The sequence below is a fragment of the Pelecanus crispus genome, chromosome 22 (genome assembly GCF_030463565.1).
Source record: "Pelecanus crispus isolate bPelCri1 chromosome 22, bPelCri1.pri, whole genome shotgun sequence".
Taxonomy (NCBI): Eukaryota; Metazoa; Chordata; class Aves; order Pelecaniformes; family Pelecanidae; genus Pelecanus; species Pelecanus crispus.
Genome location: NC_134664.1, coordinates 3,768,441 through 3,791,275, shown reverse-complemented (window position 1 = coordinate 3,791,275; position 22,835 = coordinate 3,768,441). Strand labels below are relative to the sequence as shown.

Sequence of the window (22,835 nt, the reverse complement as noted above, 5' to 3'; positions counted from 1 at the left end):
GCTGGCAAGGCACGGTGAGTCTGTAACGCTCCCACGTCACGGATGTTGACGTGCCGTGGGGAGAGCAGAATGGGGCAGATGCTGCCAGCAGAGACAGCAGGCTGGGGTTCAGTGTTCCCAGGTGGGGTCCTTCCCGTTCTGGAACCCCCTCCTGCTGTTAGACCTTCCTCTGGCCCCCTTCTGTAACGTGCATCTTCCTCTGGCCCCCTTCTGTAACGTGCATCTTCTACCTAAACAAACAGGACGCACTCGAAAGGGGGGAGCGCTTTAATGTGCAACTTAAAAAAACACGTGCAAGGGACAGGTCATGTCTTCTGGGAACGTTCACCAAGGATGGGCTCGGTCCTCTGCTCAGTTCTTCACGTCCTTCGGCCAGCAGCAGCTGGTGGTGGCGGGTCCTGCAGCGGGGGGAGAGCGGCTGCGGCGGGGCGCGGGCATCCCCACCATCCCCTCCCCTGCCCAGAGCTGGCTTCGCCCAGGCAGCAGCACCAACAGGCTTTACCTGGGAAAGTCACTCCTGCGTCTCCATGCTTTCCTCCTCCTCGCCTGCAGCTGGTTCTTCCTGATTCTCTTCCTCCTCTTCTCCTTCTTTCTTCTCTGGAGGCTTCTCGTAAGCCTTCTCGGAAGGCGTCACTATCACTCCATCCCACGTGGACATTTCGGAAGCCAGGTCTGCAAAAGCAGGGGCAGGGAGCAGGCAGCTCAGCCCAAGAATGACCGGGGTGGCCTCGGGCAGCGCACGCAAGCCGCATCCGCAGGATGTGCAGGGGGAAGCGCGACACCCTGCCTCGCCAGCTTCGCCTCCCCACTGCTCTGGGGTTTAATGAGTCGCTTCTCCTCGGAGCCCTTAACTTCCTCCAGTAACGCAGAAACCCAGTGCCATTCCCCCACTGGGACGTTGCCAGCCTGCGTGGAGGAAGACCCACGTGTTGCACCAACCCCACTTACAGCTGGCGTCACCCTCCTGGCCGAGGATTTTCCTGTAGCCTCCGTGAGAGAGAATCCGGACGAGCGTCTGCGCAGTGTAGCACACCATGTCCTGTGGGGATGGGGAAGACTCAGCGCGCGGACAGGTTCTAGTCCCTTCTCCCGCGGCAGACGAGGCAGCTCACCTGCTGTTCAAGGGTCATGACCGTGTGGACTCGGAAGTTTCCGCTCTCGCAGGGATCGGTGATACCAACAGATCCAGGCAGGAAGAGCCCAGCTGCCAGGATCTGAAGGCAGCGCCTACGGGACAAGATGTTTTGGGTTAGAAACTAGACTGTTCCAGCACAGAGAGGCAGCCAGAAAGTCTGCAATTAGGACATCTACGTGAAGAGATTCTGCAAGAGTCTGCTTCGTCTCCAGTTCAGGTCCCTTCAAGCCCTGAGATGCCGCCACTTTTATTTGGTATGTTCAAAACCGAGATGGTAACGGGGATTTGTACAAGAGAGCAAATGGCGACAGACCTGTAGGCGATGTTGAGGGCCAGGGGCTGCCTGGTGGGGTTGTTCATCACGGCGTAGTGCCCCTGAAGAGGTGAAAAAAGAAAGAGGGAGTTAGGACGAGAGCGGCTTCCCGGAAAGGAAGCGTAAGGATCCCAACTCCTGCTGCTGCGGGAGCTACAAGGAGCTGCTGTACACCGGAGCCCAGGTATGTGCAGGCAGCTGCAAGCCTGGCACACTGTCAGCGTTCCCCCTCGTGCGCTCACCAGCAGGTCCAGAATCCACGGTGTGAGGGGCTCAAAGCCAGGGAATCGAATTCTCAGGTCTTTCAGCAGCCGGATTAAGACTTTCACCCTGGAGAAGATGGCAGGAGGAGGGTTCGTAACACGTCACGCACCTTCCTGCTGCAGGAACAGCTCTCCTTGCTTCTCCCCTTTTCTCTGTCAAGGAGATTTCAACCGGACCGCAGAGCTGCGGTTCCTGTTTGAGGCCAAACTCACGTGGACTGCGAAGCGTTCTCCTCGAACCAGCGAGCGTGTCTGATGGCAGCCAGGGCGCTTTGCAGCACTTTGATGTCCACTGAAAGCAGCAGAAATGCATGTTGTTTTTCAACCAAAAGGTGAGCGCGTGTGGGGAGGCAGCTGGCTCCCGCCCACCCCAGCGAAGGTGCACGTGCGGGGCAGCGCGAGCAGAGCTCTTACGGTGTAGTTCGGGGTCCAGCTTGCGGAGATTGGGTGGCACCGTGGTGATCAGGATCTTCACCGTCGCGTCCGCCGAGCTGATCTCAAAGCCAGTCTCATTGGTCAGCATGGTCAGAACTGGGGAGAAAGAAGAATAATCCCTCACAGAGGGGCTGGAAGATCTTTCCAGCACCCGGGAATGCAGGAACAACCACGGATCTCAGTAGCGGTGCCATCCCAGGCACCATCCCCTTTGCACAAACCCCAAAGCTCAAGGGGAAACTGCCTCATGTCAGCCTACGTCCTCCTCAACCCTGTACAACACGGGAGAGCGTCCCACCTTCGCTGGGGTCCTGTGCTCTCAGGCTTTCCACAACTTTGTTTCCCAAGGCTGCCACAGCTTCCACTAGGGAGAAGAAGCGGAAGAAGCGGTTAGAGCAGGGCCGAGCACCACGGTTCAGTCAGCAGCCACGCAGCCAATACTCACAGGTGGGTAAGATTTTCAGAATCACAACCAGATCGGCCACGTTGTGCCCTGTAGTCATGGTGCCCTTCTTATAGGAGCCCACCTGGCGAACCTCCTCGATTTGCTGTTTGAAAGAGCAAAGCAAAAATTAGCGAATTTAACACGCATGCTACGTTTCTGGGAGTCAGCATGATTCTTTAATCCACTCGGGGCCAGGTCTGGTAGCTAGAACACCGGCGTCCCTTGTGCCGAAGCATCTCCCCACGTAGCGCTTTTTCCGACCTCGCCACTTTTGGACTCACCACTTCAAATGTTCCTGGTGCTACAATTAAATTGTCGATCACATTGTTTATTTTGGTCACCAGAGAAAGAATGGAAGCCTGAAAAGGAAATGGAGAGGGGTGGTGTTACCAGTGAGTTGTCTGGTATGGTTTGAAATAATCTGATCTTGCACGGCGTAACGCAGACAGCCCTGATGCAAGATAGACAGCGAACAGATAAAAGAAACATTTTAAAATCACTGTCCAAGAAACTCCACCCATATTTCTACTGCAGTGCTTATTTCAGAGAGAAGCAATTACTTTTTAGGTTAGTAACGACTACTGGCTATGCCCTCTGAAAGAGAGTCTGGTTTTGTGTCCTCTAACACTGTGGTAACATCCAGCCAAAGAATTTAAGGCAATCTTGAGCACAAAAACCTGTTCAGCAGCAGTTGGAGCAAGATCCTGGTTTCTCTTCAGCAAGGCTTCACTGAACGCAGTCTCATCAGCAGCAGGTTTTACACGCGGGAAAGCCATTTCGCACTGAAATGGGATCAGATATCAGACTGCAAGGCCCAAGGAAAAAAACTTTGGTTCAACCCACTCATCAGCAAAATTTACTCCATTTTTTTTTTATTCTCCGGCACTTGTTTCCTTTGCAGTTCCCCATCGTGCTTTTTACTTGTTGCTTTTATAATTTCACTTTCACATTATTCTCAGGGAGGGAGAGCAGCTGCCTGTCCTGCCTGTACACTCTCACCATGCTCCGGCAGGAACGGCAGGTCATCAGAAATGGCAGAGGAGCCGCCAGCGTGCTCTGTGCAACTACGGGCTGTGAGACAGGGCAGAACTATAAGAATGGATCTATTGAGGTGTATTTTATTATTTTATTAACTATATTACTGTCCCTTAATACCCTTTGTTTGCAGATGGCCGGAGCTTTTCAGTTGCTGTGACAAGATTCACAGCCACAGGGCCTGGATGGCAAGAGTCGGGGAAATTGTTTGCCTTGGAAGTTGCGTGTCTGTAAAGGGCAGATGCTCGTCAGCAGGAGGAAATTATTTCCTCCTATAAAAGGTGGGAAATGTGCATTGCTGTTGGTCCTTGTGAGGACCAACAAGGCAAAAGAGCCTGGAGAACGCCTGACGGGTGAGTGACAGCTATTGGAGTCACCCACAAGGTTTGCGTTAAGAGCCGACAGAACTGAGGGTCTGGGTGAGTGAGGTGCCTTAAAAAGCAGGAAAACCTCAATCGAGGTGTTTATTTGTTGTGATTATTACTCAACTGCATCCTAGTCATCCCGTGTGACACAAGTACTCCAAACAAGAGATAGTAAGATCTATTTCAGGTTAGTTACTGAACCGACAGCATTTTCAGTGAGCTCCTTTGCTCTGGCTAAGGTAAAAGAAGTTAAACCATCAAAGTCGGCAAACGAGGTTTTTAAGACAGCATCTTTAAACAAGGAACAGTCCCGCAGCTGTTGCCTGCAAACAGCTCCGCAGGAGAGGGTTACTCACGACATAGAAATCAAAGGGGATGTGCGGCACAAAGGGCCGGAACCTAAAGGGGGAAAGAAAAAAAAAAAAACCTTTATTCTCTGTGGACATGTCCACCCGCTCACCGCCGTGTTCCTCGTCGCCGAACGCCCCGCCGCTGCCCCCCTCTGTCACCGTTCCGTGGAGGTTCGGTCCCGAGACGCGAGAAAGGCCCTACAGAAATAGGAAAGGTTTCTTCATAAGCCCCCCTAACGCTACCTAACCCCCCGCCCCGGTGCCTTCGGGCAGTGGCCGTGCACCGGGGGCTTCCCCGCAGCGCTGAGCGGCCCGGAGAGGCCGGCACCCCCCGCCCCCCCCCCCCCCCCCTACGCCTCGCCGTTCTCCTGCGCTACACTGCGAGCTACAGCCCCGGTTCCTGCGCCCCGGCGGCTCGCCCCGAGGGGCGGCCGCAGCCCCCCCCTAGGCCTGGCACGCTAGAGAAGCCACCCCCGCTAAAGCAGAAGCCAGACTCGCCCACTGCCAGGGCCTCCCCTGGAACCAAAGCGTCCGCCACGGCCTCTGCCTCGATCGCCCCTGCGGGAGAGAAGGGAAACGGCGTTAGCGGGGCGCGGCGGCTCCCCTCACCCCGCCCCGAGGGGCTCCCCCCGCGTCCCGGGCCCTCCCCGCCGGCCCCGGCCTCGCAGCGGGGATGCCCGCCCGGCCCGGCCCGGCCCGGCCCGGCCCGCGGGCAGCGACCCAGGCCCGGCCGCCGCGCACCTCATGGCTCCGCCGCTGCCAACAATGAACGGCGCCGCTGCTGTGGAGACCCCGCCGGCCTGCGCTGCCGCCAACCCCGCAACAACCCGCTCGCCTATTGGTTCCCGCTCGCCGCGAGTCTGCCCACAGGTACCGCTTTTCTGCAAGCCCATTGGTTCAACCAACCATCAATCCGAGCCGGAGGGGCGGGAGTTGTGTGGGGTGTGGGGGGGGAGTGAAGTCGACCAATCGTGGCGCAGGCCGTGCGCGCGCGCTGGGCGGCGGGCGGCCGCTGGGGGGGGCACGAGCTTCGTGAATGGGGCAGTGGGGGCGCCCAGCGCGCATGCGCGCAGGCAGAATGAGTCCATCTGGCGCCGGCAGGGGTTTAGTAGCAGGTAGCAGAGTGGCGCAGCGGAAGCGTGCTGGGCCCATAACCCAGAGGTCGATGGATCGAAACCATCCTCTGCTAGCAGCAATTTTTCTTCCTCCCACCCGTGTTCTTCATTAACACCTTAATTAATTAACTTTTGCCGCCGCCTCTGGCGCTCCCTAATCGCCCTCCGCGGCCAGGCTGAGCTGGTGCCGCCTCCCCCGGCGCGGCGGAGCGCGGCGCGTCGGGAGCGTCCCGGGCCGGCCGGTGTCACGCGTGGCCCCGAAACCACGCGTGGCCCCGAGCGCTGTGCGTGGCCCCGGGAGCCGCGCGGCCCCCGGAGCTGCGTCTGCCCGGGGTAACCTCGCCGTTCCCGCGGGGCTGCCGTGACCGGGACGCGGGGCTCCCACGGCGGGTGGGGGGGGGGTGCCCGCGCCCCCCACGAAACCCCCCGCGGGGCCGCCCGGAGCCTGGCGGGGTGGGGGGGGGGCTCCGTGGGGACGGGGTCCGGGCCTGCGGGGTGGTCGCTGCTCGCTGATGAGTTTGTCCGGGCTCAGCCCCCCCCCCGCCGCCCCACTGCCCACGGGTGGGGATGTCCACACCCGCCGCCGGGCGGCCCCATCCTCCAGCCGGCCCTCGGTGGATGCCGTGGGGGCGGGCAGGAAGGAGTTAAGCTCGGTGTGGATGATAACGGCCCTTTGTGTCACCGGGGGGGGCTGTGGGGGGGAAGGAAGGGCTCAGCCCCGCCGCGGGGGGAAAGGCCACTCTCCGTGGGCGATGCTGGCGGTGCTGGCCGTGCTCTGCGGCGCGGTGACGGTGGCGGCGACGACGGGGACGACGGCGCTGACTCTAGCGGTGGTGTTACCCGAACGCAACCTCACCTACCCGTGGGCTTGGCCACGAGTGGGACCGGCGGTGCGCTTGGCCGCCGCCGCCGTTAACGCCCGGCCCGATTTGTTACCCGGCTTTACCCTACGATGGGTGTTCGGTAGCAGCGAGGATCGACACGGTGTTTGTTCCGAAATGGCCGCGCCGTTGGCCGCCGTCGACCTACGGCTCGCTCATCACCCCGCCGCTTTTTTGGGACCCGGTTGCGTCTACACGGCGGCGCCGGTCGCCCGCTTTACCAGCCACTGGCGGCTTCCACTGGTGACGGCGGGTGCCGAAGCCCACGGCTTCGACGACAAGCAAGAGCAATTCGGGTTGCTCACCCGCGCCGGTCCCAGTCACCGCAAACTGGGTGAACTGGGTGTGCAGCTCCATCGGCGTTTCAACTGGACCCGTCGGGCTTTACTGGTTTACTGGGACGAGAAGGTGGACGACCGGCCGTACTTCTTCGCCACCGAGGGGCTGTACGTCCAGCTGCCCACCCTGCGCAACCTCACTGTCCTGGACGTCGTCTTCCGCGACGGTGGCAACTTCTCCTTCATCATCCAGGAGATCAAGCAGAAGGGACGCAGTGAGTGCCGGGGAGATGCACACCGGCGGGGGGTAACGCCGAGCACCGGCACGGGGAGAGAGGACGGGGCGGCGGGGGCGGGGGGGTGTGCCGGTGCTTTGCACGGGTGGGCACAGCTGTGCATGGCTCTACACAGCTCTGCACGGGTGGGCACTGGTGTGCACAGCTCCAGGCGGGTGTACATGGGTGTGCCCGGCTGTGCACGGCTCTACACGGCTCTGCAAGGGTGCTCATGGCAGTACACGGGTGTGCATGGCTGCATGCAGTTCTACACGAGCGTGCATGGCTGTACACGGCTCTGCCCGAGTGAGCACGGGTGTGCACAGCTCCGCACGGGTGTTTGTGGCAGTACACGGGTGAGCACGGCTGTGCCTGGGTGTGCAAAGGTGTGCACAGCTCTACGCGGGTGTGCACGGCTCTACACGGCTGTACACAGCTCTGCCCGAGTGAGCACGGGTGTGCACGGCTCCTCATGGGTGTTCATGGCAGTACACGGGTGAGCACGGCTGTGCCTAGGTGTGCACAGCTCTACATGGGTGTGCACGGCTCTACACGGCTCTATGAAGCTCTGCCCGAGTGAGCACGGGTGTGCACGGCTCCGCACGGGTGTTCGTGGCAGTACACAAGTGAGCACGGCTGTGCCTGGGTGTGCGCAGCTGTACACGGGTGAGCACGGCTCTGCACAGCTGTACATGGGTGTGCTGCATGACCGCACACGCGTGTGCTGCCCCGACCCCACGCCCTGACCCCCCCAGACCCACACCCGTGCCGTGCCCCACCGGCAGCTGCTGAGCATGGCCGCTGCCCCCGCTCCCCCCGTCCCGGTGGCCCAGGCTGGCTCCGTCCCCTTCCCCGTCCCCCGTCCCGGGTGGCACCAGGGGAGCGGGTGCCGGCGGGGCTGGCACGGGCTGGGTGGCGTCCCGCTGTCCCCGGCCTCGCCATCTTGCCGCTGAGCCTCGGCGGGTGCTATTTTGGGGCCCCACGGTCCTGGTGGGTGGCACGGCCGTGCCCCGCACCGGGCAGCACCCCGGGGTCCCACCAGCAAGGTGACCCCGAGCCGAAGGGAACCACGGCGGCGGGGCAGGCGGCACCCACCCGGGTCACCACGCTGCCGAGAATCGATCTCTGCTAGCGATCTGGGCCGCAGGGAGGAGGAAACGGAGTCAGAAAAACAGGAAACCTCTGCCTGGCACCCACGGCGGAGGGCAGAGGCGGGCAGGGCATGGGGTGGGGGCAGGCAGTGGGGTTCAGGACCCCTCGCTACCCGGCCGGCCCTCCGCCCGCTCGGCGGCACGACCCACCGCACGTCCCCTCCCGCATCGCGCGTTAACCGCGGACCCCCCCGGGATGCTGGGCTGGGGTCTTGGGGTCTCCCAGGGATGGGGGGGGGGGTCTTGGGGTGCCATGAGCTACCTCGCCCCACGCAGTCGTCTACGTGTGCTGCGCCCCGGAGACGCTGCGGGAGCTGATGCTGCAGGCGGGGCGCGAGGGGCTGACCCGCGGCGACTACGCCTTCTTCTACATCGACATCTTTGGGGCCAGCCTGCAGGGCAGCCGCTTCCCCGAGCCCCAGCGGCCCTGGAAGCGGGGGGACCACCACGACGCCAGCGCCCGGCAAGCCTTCGAGGTGAGCCTGGGGCTCCGCGCGGGCACCCAGCCACGCGGGCACGCCCCGGCACGGGCAGCGGGGTGGCGGTGGGTGCCGGAGCTGGCGGAGCAGCCCCCCGCCTCCCCCCGCTCGCTCCCCGCTGCTGGCAGCCACCGAGGAGGAAGGAAACGAGATTAATGGCCCCAGGTCCCCGCTCCAGCGCTGCCTGGAGCAGAGGCTATTAATAGGCATGGCAGAAGGGTGGGCAGCCCCTGCCCGCAGCCTGGGACCCCCGGCCCGAGGGGACCTTGCAGGGTCCCCATCCCCGGCGGGGTCCAGCCAGCCCCGCTGCCAGCCGCTGTCCCCCCTCCCAGGCCGTCACCATCATCACCTACAAGGAGCCCGAAAACCCCGAGTACCGGCCCTTCCTGGCGCGGCTGAAGGAGGAGGCGCTCGCCCACTTCAACTTCTCCATGAAGGACGGCTTGGTGGGACACGGGGCATGAGCTGGGAAAGCTGGGGGGCACGGGGCAAGGGGGCACAGGAGGGAGCTGGGGCTGCTCAGGGGCACAGGTGGAGCTGGGGACAAGGGGACACGCGGTGGAGCTGGGGACATGGAATGGAGCTGGGGACAAGGGGACATGGGATGGACTGGAGCTGCTGGGGGACATGGGGTGGAGCTGGGGACATGGGATGGAGCTGGAGCTGCTGGAGGACATGGGATGGAGCTGGGGACGAGGGGACATGAGATGGAGCTGGGGACATGGAATGGAGCTGGGGACAAGGGGACATGGGATGGACTGGAGCTGCTGGGGGACATGGGGTGGAGCTGGGGACATGGGATGGAGCTGGGGACAAGGGGACATGGGATGGAGCTGGAGCTGCTGGAGGACATGGGATGGAGCTGGGGACAAGGGGACAAGGGATGGAGCTGGGGACATGGAATGGAGCTGGGGAAAAGGGGACATGGGAGGAGCTGGGGACATGAGATGGAGCTGGGGACAAGGGGACATGGGATGGAGCTGGGGACAAGGGATGGAGCTGGGGACGCAGGATGGAGCCAGGGCTGCTGGGGGTGAGGAGCTGCGGGATGACCCGTGGCTGCTGGCAATGAGGGGACAGGGACCCCCAGCCGCGCCCCGTCCCCGAGCCATCTCCGTGCCCACAGATGAACTTCATCGCGGCTGCCTTCCACGACGGGGTGCTGCTCTACGCCCAGGCCGTCAACGAGACGCTGGAGCGGGGCGGCTCCGTCACCAACGCCTCCGCCGTCACCCGCCAGATGTGGAACCGCACCTTCTACGGTGAGCCCCATCCCGTCCCCCTCCTGGCTGGGTGCTGCCGCTCCCAGGATGATATTTTGGGATTGGAGCCCCCATCCCATGGGCTGGGGTCCCTGGGGTGTCCCCCCCAGCCCCTCACCCTCTGTCCCCAGGCGTCACCGGCTTCCTGAAGATTGACGAGAACGGGGACCGGGAGAGCGACTACTCCCTGTGGGACATGGACCCCGTGCGGGGGGACTTCCAGGTGAGCCCTGGCGTGGGGGCAGCCGGTCCCGTGGGGCGGCCGGGGGCCTCCTCCCACCCATTTCTTGCCCCCCCTCTCCAAGATCGTGGCCAACTACAACGGCACCACCAAGAAGATCCAGATGGTGCCGGGGCGCGAGATCCACTGGCCGGGGAACGTGGTCCCCTCCGACGTCCCGCCCTGTGGCTTCGATAACAGCAACCCGCTGTGCCGCAGAGGTGAGTGGTGTCGGGGGGGGGGGGACACGACACGAGACCCCCACCCCGGGCACCCGCCAGCCCCTCACCGCCCGCCTCTCGCCCTGCAGCCAACCTGTCCACCCTGGAGGTCCTGTCCCTCGTGGTCAGCCTGATCCTCCTGGCCATCACCGTCACCTCCTTCTTCATCTACAGGTAGGGGTGTCGGGGTCAGGGGGTGACCCCCAGGCTGCGCCGCTGTCCCCAGGGGTGGCGGGGCTGGAGGGGGGGGACACGTGCACGTGCGGGGGGTCTCACCCTTCCCTCCCGGCGCAGGAAGCTGCAGCTGGAGAAGGAGCTGGCAGCTGAGCTGTGGCGTATCCGCTGGGAGGACGTGCAGATGAGCAGCCTGGAGAAACACCTCCGGAGCGCCGGCAGCAAGCTCACCCTCTCCCTGGTGAGCACCCATCCTGTCCCCAGCCCTGCTCCGGGGATGGGGACCAGGGACCCGGCTCACCCCGTGTCCCTTCCCGCAGAGGGGCTCCAACTACGGCTCGCTGATGACGGCAGAGGGGCAGTTCCAGGTCTACGCCAAGACGGCGTATTACAAGGTATGGGGGTGCAGGAGCGGGATGGGCACCCACCACCCCGCTGGGCACCCATCACCCCGTGTCTCCCCAGGGCAACCTCGTGGCCGTGAAGCACCTCAACCGCAAGCGCATCGAGCTGACGCGCAAGGTCTTGTTCGAGCTGAAGCACGTAGGTGGACCCCGGCTCGGCACCGCGCGGTGGGATAGGGGTGCCCAGCCTGGCGTCCCCTGGGTGGGGTGGGACGTGGCGTGAGCGTGGTCCCACACCCTGCTCCACCGCAGATGCGGGATGTCCAAAATGAGCATCTGACTCGCTTCATCGGCGCCTGCACCGACCCGCCGAACATCTGCATCCTGACCGAGTACTGCCCGCGCGGGAGCCTCCAGGTACCGGCTCCCCAGCAGCCATCTGGGGCTGGTTGCATCAGGGAAGGTTCAGATTGGATAGTAGGAAAAATTTCTTCACGGAAAGAGCGGTCAAGCATTGGACCAGGCTGCCCAGAGAGGTGGGGGAGTCCCCATCCCTGGAGGGGTTCAAAGCACGGGCAGAGGTGGCACTTGGGGCCATGGTTTAGTGGGCACGGGGGTGGTGGGTTGGTGGTTGGGCTGATGATCTTAGAGCTCCTTTCCAACCTTAGTGATTCCTGGTTTTACTTTCATTATAAATAATCCAGCCACCAAGCCAGGAAACATGACATTAATTATTCCTCTGCCCTTAATTGGTTTAGTGGTGGACTTGGTAGTGTTAGGTTAATGGTTGGACTGGATGATCTTAAAGGGCTTTGCCAACCTCAACAATTCCATGATTCTATGATCACCCAGCATTGGGGCTGCCCAGAGCTGCTCTGCCAGTGCCTGGGGTGGGAGGGAGCCCACCACAGCGGGCAGATCCATTCTGTCCCCCGTCCTGGGACCGTCCATGGTGGGGGGACAGCACTGTGACCCTCACATCCCCAGGACATCTTGGAGAACGAGAGCATCACGCTGGACTGGATGTTCCGCTATTCCCTCACCCATGACATCGTCAAGGTAATGAGCCGGTTCCCACCGGGCACCCGGTTCCCATGGGGGTCCCCCATTCCCATGGAGGGGGCGACAACCATGTCCGACCACTCTCCACCCTGCCAGGGGATGCAGTTCCTGCACAACGGGGTGATCATCTCCCACGGGAACCTCAAGTCCTCCAACTGCGTGGTGGACAGCCGCTTCGTGCTGAAGATCACAGACTATGGGCTGGAGAGCTTCCGCGTGGCCCCTGACGGCGAGGACTCCCACGCGCTCTTTGCCAGTGAGCACCCTGCCCGTCCTCAACCCGCCCCCCCGGGAGCAGCCCCTGCCCGAGGTCCCTGCCCGGCCTGAGCCCCCTCCCTGGTGCTGCAGAGAAGCTGTGGACAGCGCCCGAGCTGCTGCGGATGGAGTCGCCGCCGGCCCGCGGCACGCAGAAGGGTGACGTTTACAGCTTCGGCATCATCCTGCAAGAGATCGCCCTGCGCAACGGCGTCTTCTACGTGGAGGGGCTGGACCTGAGCCCCAAAGGTGAGCAGGAGGGCTGGGATGATGGTGCCAGGGACCTATTGATGGGTGGCTGGACCTGCTGGTGGGTGGTTGGACCAGCTGGTGGGTTATTGGACCTGCTGGTGGGTGCTTGAACCAGTTGATGGGTGCTTGGACACACTATGATGGGTGCTTAGCCCTGCTGATGCATTATTGGACCAGCTGATGGATTGTTGGCCTCGCTGATGGGTGCTTGGACCTGCTGTGACGGGTTCTTGGACCAGCTGATGGGTTGTTGGCCTTGCTGGTGGGTTGCTGGCCTTGCTGATGGGTGGTTGGACCCACTGGTGGGTGGCTGGACCTGCTGGTGGGTTATTGGACCTGCTGGAGGGTGCTTGAACCAGCTGATGGGTGCTTGGCCCTGCTGTGATGGGTGCTTGGCCCTGCTGATGGGCAGTTGGCCCTGCAGATGGGTGCTTGGCCCTGATGATGGGTGCTTGGCCCCGCAGAGATCATTGAGCGGGTGAAGAGCGGGGAGTGCCCCAGCTTCCGCCCCTCGGCCAACGTGGGGTGCCACATGGAGGAGCTGGGCCAGCTGATGCAGCACTGCTGGGCTGAGGACGTCCTGGAGCGCCCCGACTTCAACCAGATCAAGGTCCAGCTCCGCAGGTTCAACAGGTACCTCCGCCTCTCCCAGCCCTGTGGGTGATGGGTGACCCCGAAAAGGGTCCCTGGGTGGGTGCTTACCCACTGCCCGCAGGGAGAGCAGCAGCAACATCCTGGACAACCTGCTGTCGCGCATGGAGCAGTACGCCAACAACCTGGAGGAGCTGGTGGAGGAGCGAACCCAAGCCTACCTGGAGGAGAAGCGCAAGGCTGAGGCTCTCCTCTACCAGATCCTGCCCCAGTGAGCACCAGGGGGGCCCCAGCCCTCTGCCCACCTCCCACTGCTGGGTATCCCGGGCCACCACAGCAGCATCCCCTGCCTGCCCCGGGCTGGGGTCCCCCATGGATGCCCTACGTGGCCAGGGGTCCTTGGAGAGGCTGGGGACATCAAGGACCCCCACGTGGCTTGGGGCCAGGGGTGTTTGGAGGGGCTGGGGACCCCCTGGGGATCCCAAGGACCCCCACGTTGCTTGGGGCTGGGGATGCTTGGAGGGGCTGGGGACGCTTGGAGGGGCTGAGGACATCAAGGACCCCCATGTGGTTTGGGGCCAGGAGTGTTTGGAGGAACTGGAGAGACCCCCCCAAGCTGCTGCATGGCTCAGGGTGCCTGGAGGGGCCGGGGACCCCAAGGACCCCCAATGTGGTTCAGGGCTGGGGGTGCTTGGAGGGCTGGAGACACCAAGGATCCCCTGACGTGGCTGTTTGGGGCTTGGGGTACCTAACGGGGCCAAGGATGATCCCAGACCCCCGGCAAGACTTGGGGCTGGGGGTCCTCAGAGGGCTGGAGGCCCCGAGGACCCCCTGGCACAGCAGGAGGCTGGGGACGCCATGCCCCCGGGAGGGGTTGGGGGGCCGTGCCCCCCCCTCACCCACCCCTTGCACCCCCAGCTCGGTGGCGGAGCAGCTGAAGCGGGGGGAGACGGTGCAGGCGGAGGCTTTCGACAGCGTCACCATCTACTTCAGCGACATCGTGGGCTTCACGGCGCTGTCGGCCGAGAGCACCCCCATGCAGGTGGTGACGCTGCTCAACGACCTCTACACCTGCTTCGACGCCATCATCGACAACTTCGACGTCTACAAGGTGAGGACACGGATGCGCACGCACATGCATGAACACGCATGTGCCATGGGTCACACAGGACGCCCCAGAGCTGGCATCACACCCACAGCGTGTCCCCGACGGTGGGTCTGTGCCCCCACCCAGGTGGAGACGATCGGGGACGCCTACATGGTGGTGTCGGGGCTGCCGGTGCGCAACGGGAAGCTGCACGCCCGCGAGGTTGCCCGCATGGCCCTGGCGCTGCTGGACGCCGTCCGCTCCTTCCGCATCCGCCACCGGCCGCAGCAGCAGCTCAAGCTGCGCATCGGCATCCACACGGGTCAGTGGGGACGGGGACGGGGACAGGGCACCCACACGGGTCAGCAGGGACGGGGACGGGGATATGGCACCCACATGGGTCAGTGGGGACGGGGATGGGGATATGGCACCCATACGGGTCATTGAGGATGGGGACGGGGATATGGCACCCATACGGGTCAGCGGGGACGGGGATGGGGACAGGGCACCCATATGGGTCAGCGGGGACGGGGACGGGGATATGGCACCCATACGGGTCAGCGGGGAGGGGGACGAGGCATCCGTATGGGTCAGCAGGGACGGGGATGGGGACATGGCACCCATACGGGTCAGCAGGGACAGGGATGTGGCACCCACACGGGTCAGTGGGCATGGGGACAGGGACCTGGCACCCACTCGGGTCAGTGGACGTGGGGACGGGGACCTGGCACCCACTCGGGTCAGTGGACGTGGGGACGGGGACCTGGCACCCACTCGGGTCACTGGGTGCCCCACAGGACCCGTCTGTGCCGGCGTCGTGGGTCTCAAAATGCCCCGGTACTGCCTCTTCGGGGACACGGTGAACACGGCGTCACGCATGGAGTCCAACGGGGAAGGTGAGGGTCCGGGCTGGGCACCCATGGGTGCTGACGGTGCTGAGGCCAGGAAGGGCACCCATGGGTGCTGACGGGGCCACCTCCCGCCAGCCCTGAAGATCCACATCTCAGCGGTGACCAAGGCCGTGCTGGAGGAGTTCGGCTGCTTCGAGCTGGAGCTGCGGGGGGACGTGGAGATGAAGGTGAGCCCCAGCCCCCCGGCAGCCCCGGCCCCCCGCAATGGCTGCCCCAGGGGGTCCCCCCAGCTGCCCTCCCCCCGTACCCTCATCCCACAGCCCTGCTGGAGCACCCCCCTGCACCCCAACCCCTCCCAGACCCTGGTCCTGCAGGGACACTGGGCAGCCCCTGCACCCCAACCCCAGGGCAATGGGCACCCCTGCACCCTGACCCCTGGGGCACTGGGCACCCCCTGCACCCCAAACCCCAGGGCAATGGGCACCCCCTGCACCCCAGCCCCTGGGCAATGGGCACCCCTGCACCCTGACCCCTGGGGCACTGGGCACCCCCTGCACCCCAAACCCCAGGGCAATGGGCACCCCCTGCACCCCAGCCCCTGGGCAATGGGCACCCCTGCAATGCTGACCCCTGGGGCACTGGGCACCCCTGCACCCTGACCCCTGGGGCACTGGGCACCCCCTGCACCCCAAACCCCAGGGCAATGGGCACCCCCTGCACCCCAGCCCCTGGGCAATGGGCACCCCTGCAATGCTGACCCCTGGGCACTGGGCACCCCTGCACCCTGACCCCTGGGGCACTGGGCACCCCCTGCACCCTGACCCCTGGGCACCTGGCACCCCTGCACCCTGACCCCTGGGCACCCCCTGCACCCTGACCCCCGGGCACTGGGCACCCCTGCACCCTGACCCCTGGGGCACCCCCTGCACCCTGACCCCTGGGCACTGGGCACCCCTGCACCCCGACCCCTGGGGCAATGGGCACCCCCTGCACCCTGACCCCTGGGCCCCGCTGCACCCCGATCCCCGGGCAATGGGCACCCCTGCACCCCGACCCCCGTGCCGCCCCTCTCCGCAGGGCAAGGGGAAGGTGAGGACGTACTGGCTGCTGGGGGAGCGCGGGAGCAGCACCCGGGGCTGACCCCCCAGCAGCACCCAGGGCCCGCGGGGACGTTGCCGGCACCACCGCCACGGGCACCCCCGGGCCGAGGCCAGGCGGGGGGCTCCGCCAGCGCCCGGGGACTGGGGGCACCCCCCAACTGCGCTGAGCTCCCCAAGCTGAACCCCAGCTCTTCCTGGGGGGGGACCCCGTCCCCGAGCAGCCCTGTGGCCTGACCCTGGCGCGGGCACCGGCGGAGCAGCGGGGCCGAGGCCGGCGGGGGGACGGGGGGGACATGGGGGGACGGGGCCCCCCCCGGACCCCGGGCGGGGGTCACTAGAGCTCTAATTTTTGTAATAAAGCTAGTGTGTATGCACTCGCCGTGGGTCTCAGTGGGGTCCCCCTGCGCCCCCCCCCCTCCCTGGGTGTCCCCGTGCACCCTGGGCCCGTGGGGCGTTGGGTGGTCCCGGGGGGGCTCCCTGAGCAGCAGCGGCCCAAGGCCCTCAGGGAGGGGGGCTCCGGGGGGGTTCTGCAAGGGGGGGGGGGGGCGGGGTGTCTTTTGGGGGGGCTCTGCGAGGCCAGAGGAGCCAGGCGGGGCGGGGGCTGGGGGGGCTCCCGGGAGGGGTCCCGGGGATGCACGCCCCGGGGTGGGCCCCGAGGTTCCCGGGGGGTCCCGGCCGTGCCCGTGCCGGGGGGTCCCGGCGGGTTTCCGAGGTTCCCGGGGGGTCCCGGCCGTGCCCGTGCCGGGGGGGTCCCAGAGGGTCCCGGCCGTGCCTGTCCTGGGGGGTCCCGAGGTTCCCAGGGAGTCCCAGAGGGTCCCAGCCGTGTCCGTGCCGGGGGGGTCCGGGGGGTTTCGGGGGTTCCCGGGGGGTCCCGGCTGTGCCCGTCCTGGGGGGTCCCGGGGGGTCCCGGCCGTGCCCGTCCCGGGGGGTTTCCGAGGTTCCCGGGGGGTCCCGGCCGTGCCCGTCCCGGGGGGGCCCGGGGGGTTTCCGAGGTTCCCGGGGGGTCCCGGCCGCACGCGCGCCTCCCCGCGCAGGAGGGCGGAGCGTCCGCCCGGGACAAGCCCCGCCCCCGCCGCCCCATTGGCCGAGCAGCCCGCTGCGGCCCCGCCCCCGCAGACCTGCTGCCCGCGCTGTCACTCAGAGCCGTCTCGCCGCTGCCATTGGTCAGAGGACGGGAGGGGCGGGCGCTTCCGGCCGCCGGGCGCTTCCTCTTCCCCCCGGGCCCTCCCGTCCCTCTCCCAGTGACTTCCGGTCGGCGGCGCTGGGCGGGGGGTGCGGAGCCGCCGCTCCCCTCCCCCGGGCACCCGGACCCCCGCCCCGCCGCCCGGCGGAGCCCCCCCCCCGTCCGCCCCGGCGGCAGCCGCAGCGCCCGCCCGGCCTTGCCCCGCAGCGCGCCGGGGGACCTGTCACCCCAACCCTGCCACCCCCGGGCCCCCTCCCCACAGGCCTCCCCCGGGGGCCTCCCGCCCCACGGGCCGCCTCTGGCACGGCCGGCGGGGACCCCCTCCCCAGGACCCCCGTGCCCAGGACCCCCTCCCCGGGACCCCCGTGCCCAGGACCCCCTCCCCGGGACCCCCCTCCCCGCAGCCCCCTCCGCCCCCCCCCCCATAGCGCAGCCCCCCCAGGGCGGCCGCAGCCCCCGGCCTGCCCCAGTCAAAGAGCAGCCCCCACCCCACACCTCTGCGAAGGGGCGGCAGCCCTCTGCCCCCCTGTACCCCCCCCCGGCCCGGGGTGAAGCCCCTGAGGGGCAGAGGGGGGTCCCCGTCCCCTCCGCCCCATTGCTGCCCGGTGCGGGAGCGGGGGGTGCCCCGGAGGCGGGTATTTACCATACCCCCCCCCCCCCCCCCGCGCCGTCGTCCCAGGAGGAAGAGCTGGGTGGGGGGGATCGCCAAGCAGAAAGGGGGGGCTCCTCTCAGGCCAAGCCCCCTGGATAGGGGCTGCCCTCCCCCCGCTCCTGCCCCCCCCCAGCCATGGAGATGCAGAAGGGGAAGGGGGGAACAGCAGCAGGAGGAGGAGGAGGGAAGTTGCTGGTCTCCACTCTTCTGGATGCCAAGGATGAGTTGGAGGAGGTAGGTGCCTGGGCTCGGGGCAGGGGGGCTCCAGGGGGTGGGTTACGGGCTCGGCCCCGCGCAGGGTGCGGGCAGGGCGGCAGACGCTGCTCCCCTTGCCCGTCCCTGTGCGGGGAGGGGGCTCGCGTCAAGCAGAAACCACCTCCCAGCCAGGGTCTGCCTGCCCGCCTCGCCCCGGCCGCGCTTGGGCAGGGCGGCTGCGGGTCGTGGAGCGGGCTCACGAAGCTTGCCTTGATCTGAGCACCAGCAGGACTCATCTTCCCAGTACCTGGGGAACGTTCTGACCTGTGGTCGTCAGGCCCCAAATTACAGAGTGCTGTCCTACTTCCTGCACCGGGAAAAGAGCCGGTTCTTTTACAGGTGGGGAAGGTTTGGGGTCTCCCCAGGACAACTGGGATCTGTTCCTAGTGCGGAAGAGCCATGGAGGAGCCGGTAGCGCAGGGACCCGGGCGAGGCGGACGCATTGCTCAGGCCCTTCAGTAACGCTGGTTTACACCTGGCTCGCAGGGTGAACCCGGCGAGTGTTCAGGGATCTTCCTAAAGCCGCTGTAGGGCCGGCTTCCCTGGTGCCACGGGGGTGGCGATGCTCTCCTGAACTCCTGGGCTTGTGGGAAAGACTGGTTATTTATTGTGTGATGGAAACTAATGTATTTGGCGCTTATGAAATGATGCAGACAAAAAAAAAAAAATCATGTTGGATTTCAATTGCAGGAGAAAAACAGGGTGGTAACTGGAATAACTAGGTCTCAAGGTCTGGAAACTGTCCTTTGCCATTTGGAGTGTATTTATGTTCCTTCAAAGCACTCGTCAGTCCCCGTGTGTGTTTTGGGTCCTGTCCAGGTCTGGACAGAACGTTCCCAGCTTCGGACCCATGCAGCTCCGCAAGCCTGGCACGGCCAGGACCTTTGGTTGGGCTCGAAAATCAGCTCCAGGCTACAGAAGCCGGGTCTCCTGGGGTCCAGGTCGCTCTCACCCGAATCCTTCCCCGAGAGCATTGGGTCTGGGAAGGACCCACCACGAGTTGGTGAGCGTGGTGGAGCTCAAGTTTGGTGAAGGTGATGTATGCGAGCAAACACAACTACCAGAAGAAGACTTTCCGGAGACATTTTTATCCAGCCAGCCTTCCTCCCGTGCCTCTCTCAAACCACTGGAAAGCAGCACTTTTGACTAAAAGCCCGGTCAGTTGGGAGAAACTGGTTCGGGTATTAATTATACTCCTGAGCACTGATGGATTTGCTGTCACAAGTTTCGTGTTTCTTGTGTTAAAGACTCCAACAAACAGGAAACAGAGCGTACACAGGAAAAAACGTGCGCGATCATTGCGCATCGAGTTTTTGCAGTAAACAGGCTGCCACGTTTAGGGAAAAACCTCCTCCAGTCTTTCCCTTTAGCAGTCGTCGGTGCTGCTGGTGGCAGTAAGTTGAACACATTTGTTTTGGGGAGAAGGAGGTGATCGGAAGGACTGGAGCTCATAAAAATATATCTCGTACTAGGTGGTAACACAAAGAAATCGTCGTCTTGTTCCACTGTGGGTTTTGGTAGAGGCAGCAGAGCTTCTTACAGGAAGGTGAACCGTTACACTTGCTCAAAGGTAGAAATACTGTCTTCAAATAGCCTCCAGACCTGGCAGTAGCGAGTTGGCACGTCTCCATTTATCCCAAGAAGGGAATACCAAACCCTGGTCCTGCGAGTCTGTCGGCAGGTCTCGGATCAAAGACGTTATTTGATGCTGAGCTTCCTTGCAGAGCTCTTCTGGTGGTTCATTGGCTGCATTATCTGCCAACAAGTTGTCTTATTTCTCACTGGGACTTTTCTAACTCTGTTTTTCAGCCACTGGATCTTGTCCTCCCTTTCAAATAATTCATCTGCTTTAGATTTGAGATTTTCATGGGTTTTGCCCCATTGCTCTTTCATAATGCCATCGCTCGGCCTGGAACAAAGCCGGTTTCACAAAGGCATTATCTCTGCATTACTGACCAGTACATCTTCTTTCATATTGCCTTGGAGTGGAGAACTGTTGACCTCTTTCTCAATAGCTTCTTCACTGCAGCCCCTTTGATATGCAAAGGAGTTGCTAATCAGTTCCATAATCGGTGCGATGTGTTTGCATTTTAATCAAGAAGTGACTGTGTAGAAATAACCTTCTTGTAACCTGCTGATTGCCTGTCTTAGGCTGCGTTTGCCGCTTTTCCCTGGTGCAGACAGGTCACCGCTCCGTTAACTGTAGGCTCCAAGGAAACTCCAGGAAAGCAGGACCTCATTTTGCTGGCTGCCGGCAACCCTCGAGTCGCTGCCGTGGCCGAAACAGCCCAGCCAGGTCCGCAGCTCTGGTGTGGAAGCGGTGGAACCGGCAAAAAAGGCAGGGTGCATCTCCTTCGCGCAGCAACAGAGCCGTTTATGGAGCAGTTTAATTTAGAACAACGTCTTGCCGTGCAAGTCGTAGCGTGAGAGCAAGACCCCGGCGTTAAAGGAGCCCTGCAGTCGAGCCGCTGTTGTGCTGACAGCCGGGAGCCCTGCTCTCCACCTGCTTGCGGGCTCTCGGGTGTCATCGCTGCTGCGAGAGCACGTGGTGAGCCGGCGAGTCCTTCTGTCACCGTCCCTGAGATGGCACCATGAGGTAGGGAGAGGACGTGGCGTGCTCGTGCTCGTGCTTTCCCCACACCAGAGGCAGGCATTGGCCAGTGCTGGTGCCCAGATGGCCAGGCCGGAGAAACCATTTCTGCGTGGGGCTGCTCGTGCCCCACATGAAGAGCGGGCAGCTCTCTGAATTCTCTCAAGTTGAGCGGAAGCCTTTGCCATTTGCTTCTCCAGTATTTTCATGCCTGCGCTCCTGTAACTTACCAATCCTGACTCCGTGGCTCTTCCCGTCACTTCATCCCTTGGGGTGCTTGCATGCAAACATCTGCTCCTGCTGTTTGTTCTCAGGCAGAAGCTGCTCAGATGTTAAGGGACGAGAACAGAAGGTTTCCAGGCTGCTGCCCCGCAGCCCAGGGTTCCCACACGGATGGGAGCGGTGGGTCTTGCGCTGCGGAGCTGCTGGGTGACAGGCTCTGGCTTCCCTGCGCCGGGGACAGCTCGTCGCCTCGGGGTGCAGCTCCGCTCTCGGAGCGCAGATTGACAGCCCTGCCTGAAATTCAGCCTTTGCACGACTGTGTCTTGGCCTCGTATCAAAGCGACATCAGTATTAGTACCACTGAATAATCACGCATTTACTTTTTGGCTCTTTGAGCGGTGTCGGCAGAGTATTTAAAGCCCAAACCTGTGAATAAATGAATGCTGATGAAGCGGTAGCTTCTCCAGCTGGCAGGAGGTTCGGAGCCTTGACATAGCCAAGAATGGCTGTTGTGTCGCTGGCTGTTTTTCTGTCCATTCAGGTGTTTGGGTGGGGATCAAAGCAGCCTCTGCTGTATCTTGTCTTGGCGAGGATGTGCTCGAGTGTACTTGTTCTTCCAAGTTTGTGACATTTGGCTTTTCTCTGTTTCAGAGACTAGAAAGGTGCGTGGGCATCGTGACTTCGCTAACCAACGGGCTGTCGGAGAGGGAAGCTAACGATGCCCTCAATGCTCACGTAAGTGCCATCTCCCTGAGAGACGAGAAATCCTGTCTGGATGAAATAATTCCTGGTATATTGTACCTGCGTGGGTCTCTCTCGGAGGCAGCAGGCATGCAAGCTATTAGCCAGGCACAAAGAACAGGCAGATACATAGAGGCTGGGGAATGGAACCTGCTGTGCTCTCGTGGCTCTCAGCCTGTCAAGGATTCCCAGAGCTATTACATTTAAAAGTCAAAACAACATTGCAGCTTTAATCCTTGCCCAGTCACCTATTTAGAAGCTGACCCGCGGTGCAATTTCTTGCTGAAATCTGGCTGAGCGTGTCTCTCTCCCAGTGTACGTGTGCTCCGTACGTGTGCAGGAGTCTGTCGCTGTGCGTGTGCTGCTGGCGTTTGCGTTTCTCGTGTACGTTTGTACTGCTGCGCTGCTCACATCAGCTCTCTCCTGGCCTCCAAACAGCCAGACTCCAGACCTCTGGAAAGGACAGGTTCAGCCTTTCTGTTGAGGGACGGAGCATTTATTTCTAACTCTGTGTAGTCTTAAAATACTTGCCAGCAAGCTGCAGATGTTACCGTATAAGGAAAACTGTTGTGTGACATGTCAGTGGGCTCTCGGACATGTTGGTTGCATTTTTTCCTCCCCAGAACACCTTGGGCTGTTGGAGTCAGTGGCACAGAGTTGCCTTCCCTTAATGGGAAACGGTTGGCAACGCAGGCTGGATTTCAGGGCCCTGAAGCTCATGAAATGCTTTCCCACTTGGATGAACTGGTTGTAGAAAAGTCTGTAAGAAGAGCCTGGGCAGGTCCCCAGGTGCAGGACGGGGCTCAGGGATCTGCTGCTCTTTGTGTCTGGGGGTTTGTTGTCCCTCAGGAACGAGATATCCTGAAGCCATGCAACTAAAATCACTGGAAAGCTCTCGGTACTGAGAGGCTTGCGCCAGCATTAACTTTGCAACGGGGTAGAATGTGAGGGAGACCCTGTATGTGTTCTGCATTCCCTCGTGATCCTGCTTTGAATTCCTTGCGAGCTGCTGGGAGCTCCATCGACCGCCCATTTGGTGGGCTTGAGAGGGGTTTCCTCCTCCTGTTGCTTTACTGACCTTCCTCGAACATCCCATCACCTGCTCACCCATGGCACTTGTGTTTTTCTCTCTCAGATATGTAAAGGAACGCCCCAGCATGAGGAGATCTGCCTGGGTCTTTTCACTCTGGTCTTAACCGAACCTGCTCAGGCACAGAAGGTAAGGCACGCCTGCGCCCGTCGGTGAGTGTGGA

At 63.0% G+C, this 22,835-nt stretch overlaps 3 protein-coding genes and 1 non-coding gene across 4 annotated transcripts in view; 3 read left to right on the top strand and 1 right to left on the bottom strand.

Moving 5' to 3' along the window:
* Positions 1-507: 507 nt before the first annotated feature.
* Positions 508-4,393, bottom strand: ILF2 (interleukin enhancer binding factor 2). Its single transcript, XM_009485135.2, has 12 exons — positions 4,348-4,393; positions 3,269-3,373; positions 2,873-2,950; positions 2,592-2,694; positions 2,445-2,510; positions 2,126-2,242; positions 1,925-2,003; positions 1,691-1,778; positions 1,449-1,510; positions 1,113-1,227; positions 949-1,039; positions 508-672 (listed from the first exon to the last, which is right to left on the bottom strand). Exons 2-12 carry the CDS (start codon positions 3,365-3,367, stop codon positions 512-514), a joined length of 1,059 nt encoding a protein of 352 aa, XP_009483410.1. The 5' UTR covers positions 3,368-3,373; positions 4,348-4,393; the 3' UTR covers positions 508-511.
* A 1,065-nt stretch (positions 4,394-5,458) lies between these two features.
* On the top strand, positions 5,459-5,530 carry TRNAM-CAU (transfer RNA methionine (anticodon CAU)). The gene has a single exon. It is a non-coding gene; the product is annotated as a tRNA-Met (tRNA).
* Positions 5,531-6,208: 678 nt separating this feature from the next.
* Positions 6,209-15,979, top strand: NPR1 (natriuretic peptide receptor 1). The gene is made up of 21 exons (XM_075724521.1): positions 6,209-6,890; positions 8,318-8,517; positions 8,853-8,966; positions 9,647-9,782; positions 9,914-10,005; positions 10,088-10,223; positions 10,313-10,397; positions 10,518-10,638; positions 10,718-10,792; positions 10,863-10,940; positions 11,054-11,158; positions 11,729-11,800; positions 11,900-12,059; positions 12,152-12,307; positions 12,775-12,943; positions 13,026-13,172; positions 13,820-14,012; positions 14,136-14,310; positions 14,786-14,884; positions 14,975-15,066; positions 15,917-15,979. Exons 1-21 carry the CDS (start codon positions 6,209-6,211, stop codon positions 15,977-15,979), a joined length of 3,150 nt encoding a protein of 1,049 aa, XP_075580636.1.
* A 1,930-nt stretch (positions 15,980-17,909) lies between these two features.
* Positions 17,910-22,835, top strand: part of INTS3 (integrator complex subunit 3) — a 43,850-nt gene continuing 38,924 nt past the window's right edge. The window contains exons 1-3 of the mRNA XM_075724520.1: positions 17,910-18,008; positions 21,493-21,576; positions 22,718-22,801. Coding sequence (XP_075580635.1) covers positions 17,910-18,008; positions 21,493-21,576; positions 22,718-22,801 — 267 coding nt within the window. The remainder of the gene's footprint in view (positions 18,009-21,492; positions 21,577-22,717; positions 22,802-22,835) is intronic.

Coding starts and splice junctions, on each gene's coding strand:
- NPR1 (XM_075724521.1), top strand. CDS start 6,209: ATGCTGGCGGTGCTGGCCGTGCTCTGCGGCGCGGTGACGGTGGCGGCG. Junction 10,224..10,312: donor CAACCCGCTGTGCCGCAGAG/GTGAGTGGTGTC, acceptor CTCGCCCTGCAG/CCAACCTGTCCACCCTGGAG. Junction 10,793..10,862: donor CCAAGACGGCGTATTACAAG/GTATGGGGGTGC, acceptor GTGTCTCCCCAG/GGCAACCTCGTGGCCGTGAA.
- ILF2 (XM_009485135.2), bottom strand. CDS start 3,367: ATGGCTTTCCCGCGTGTAAAACCTGCTGCTGATGAGACTGCGTTCAGT. Junction 2,951..3,268: donor CTCCAACTGCTGCTGAACAG/GTTTTTGTGCTC, acceptor TTTCCTTTTCAG/GCTTCCATTCTTTCTCTGGT. Junction 1,779..1,924: donor GAGAACGCTTCGCAGTCCAC/GTGAGTTTGGCC, acceptor CATCTTCTCCAG/GGTGAAAGTCTTAATCCGGC.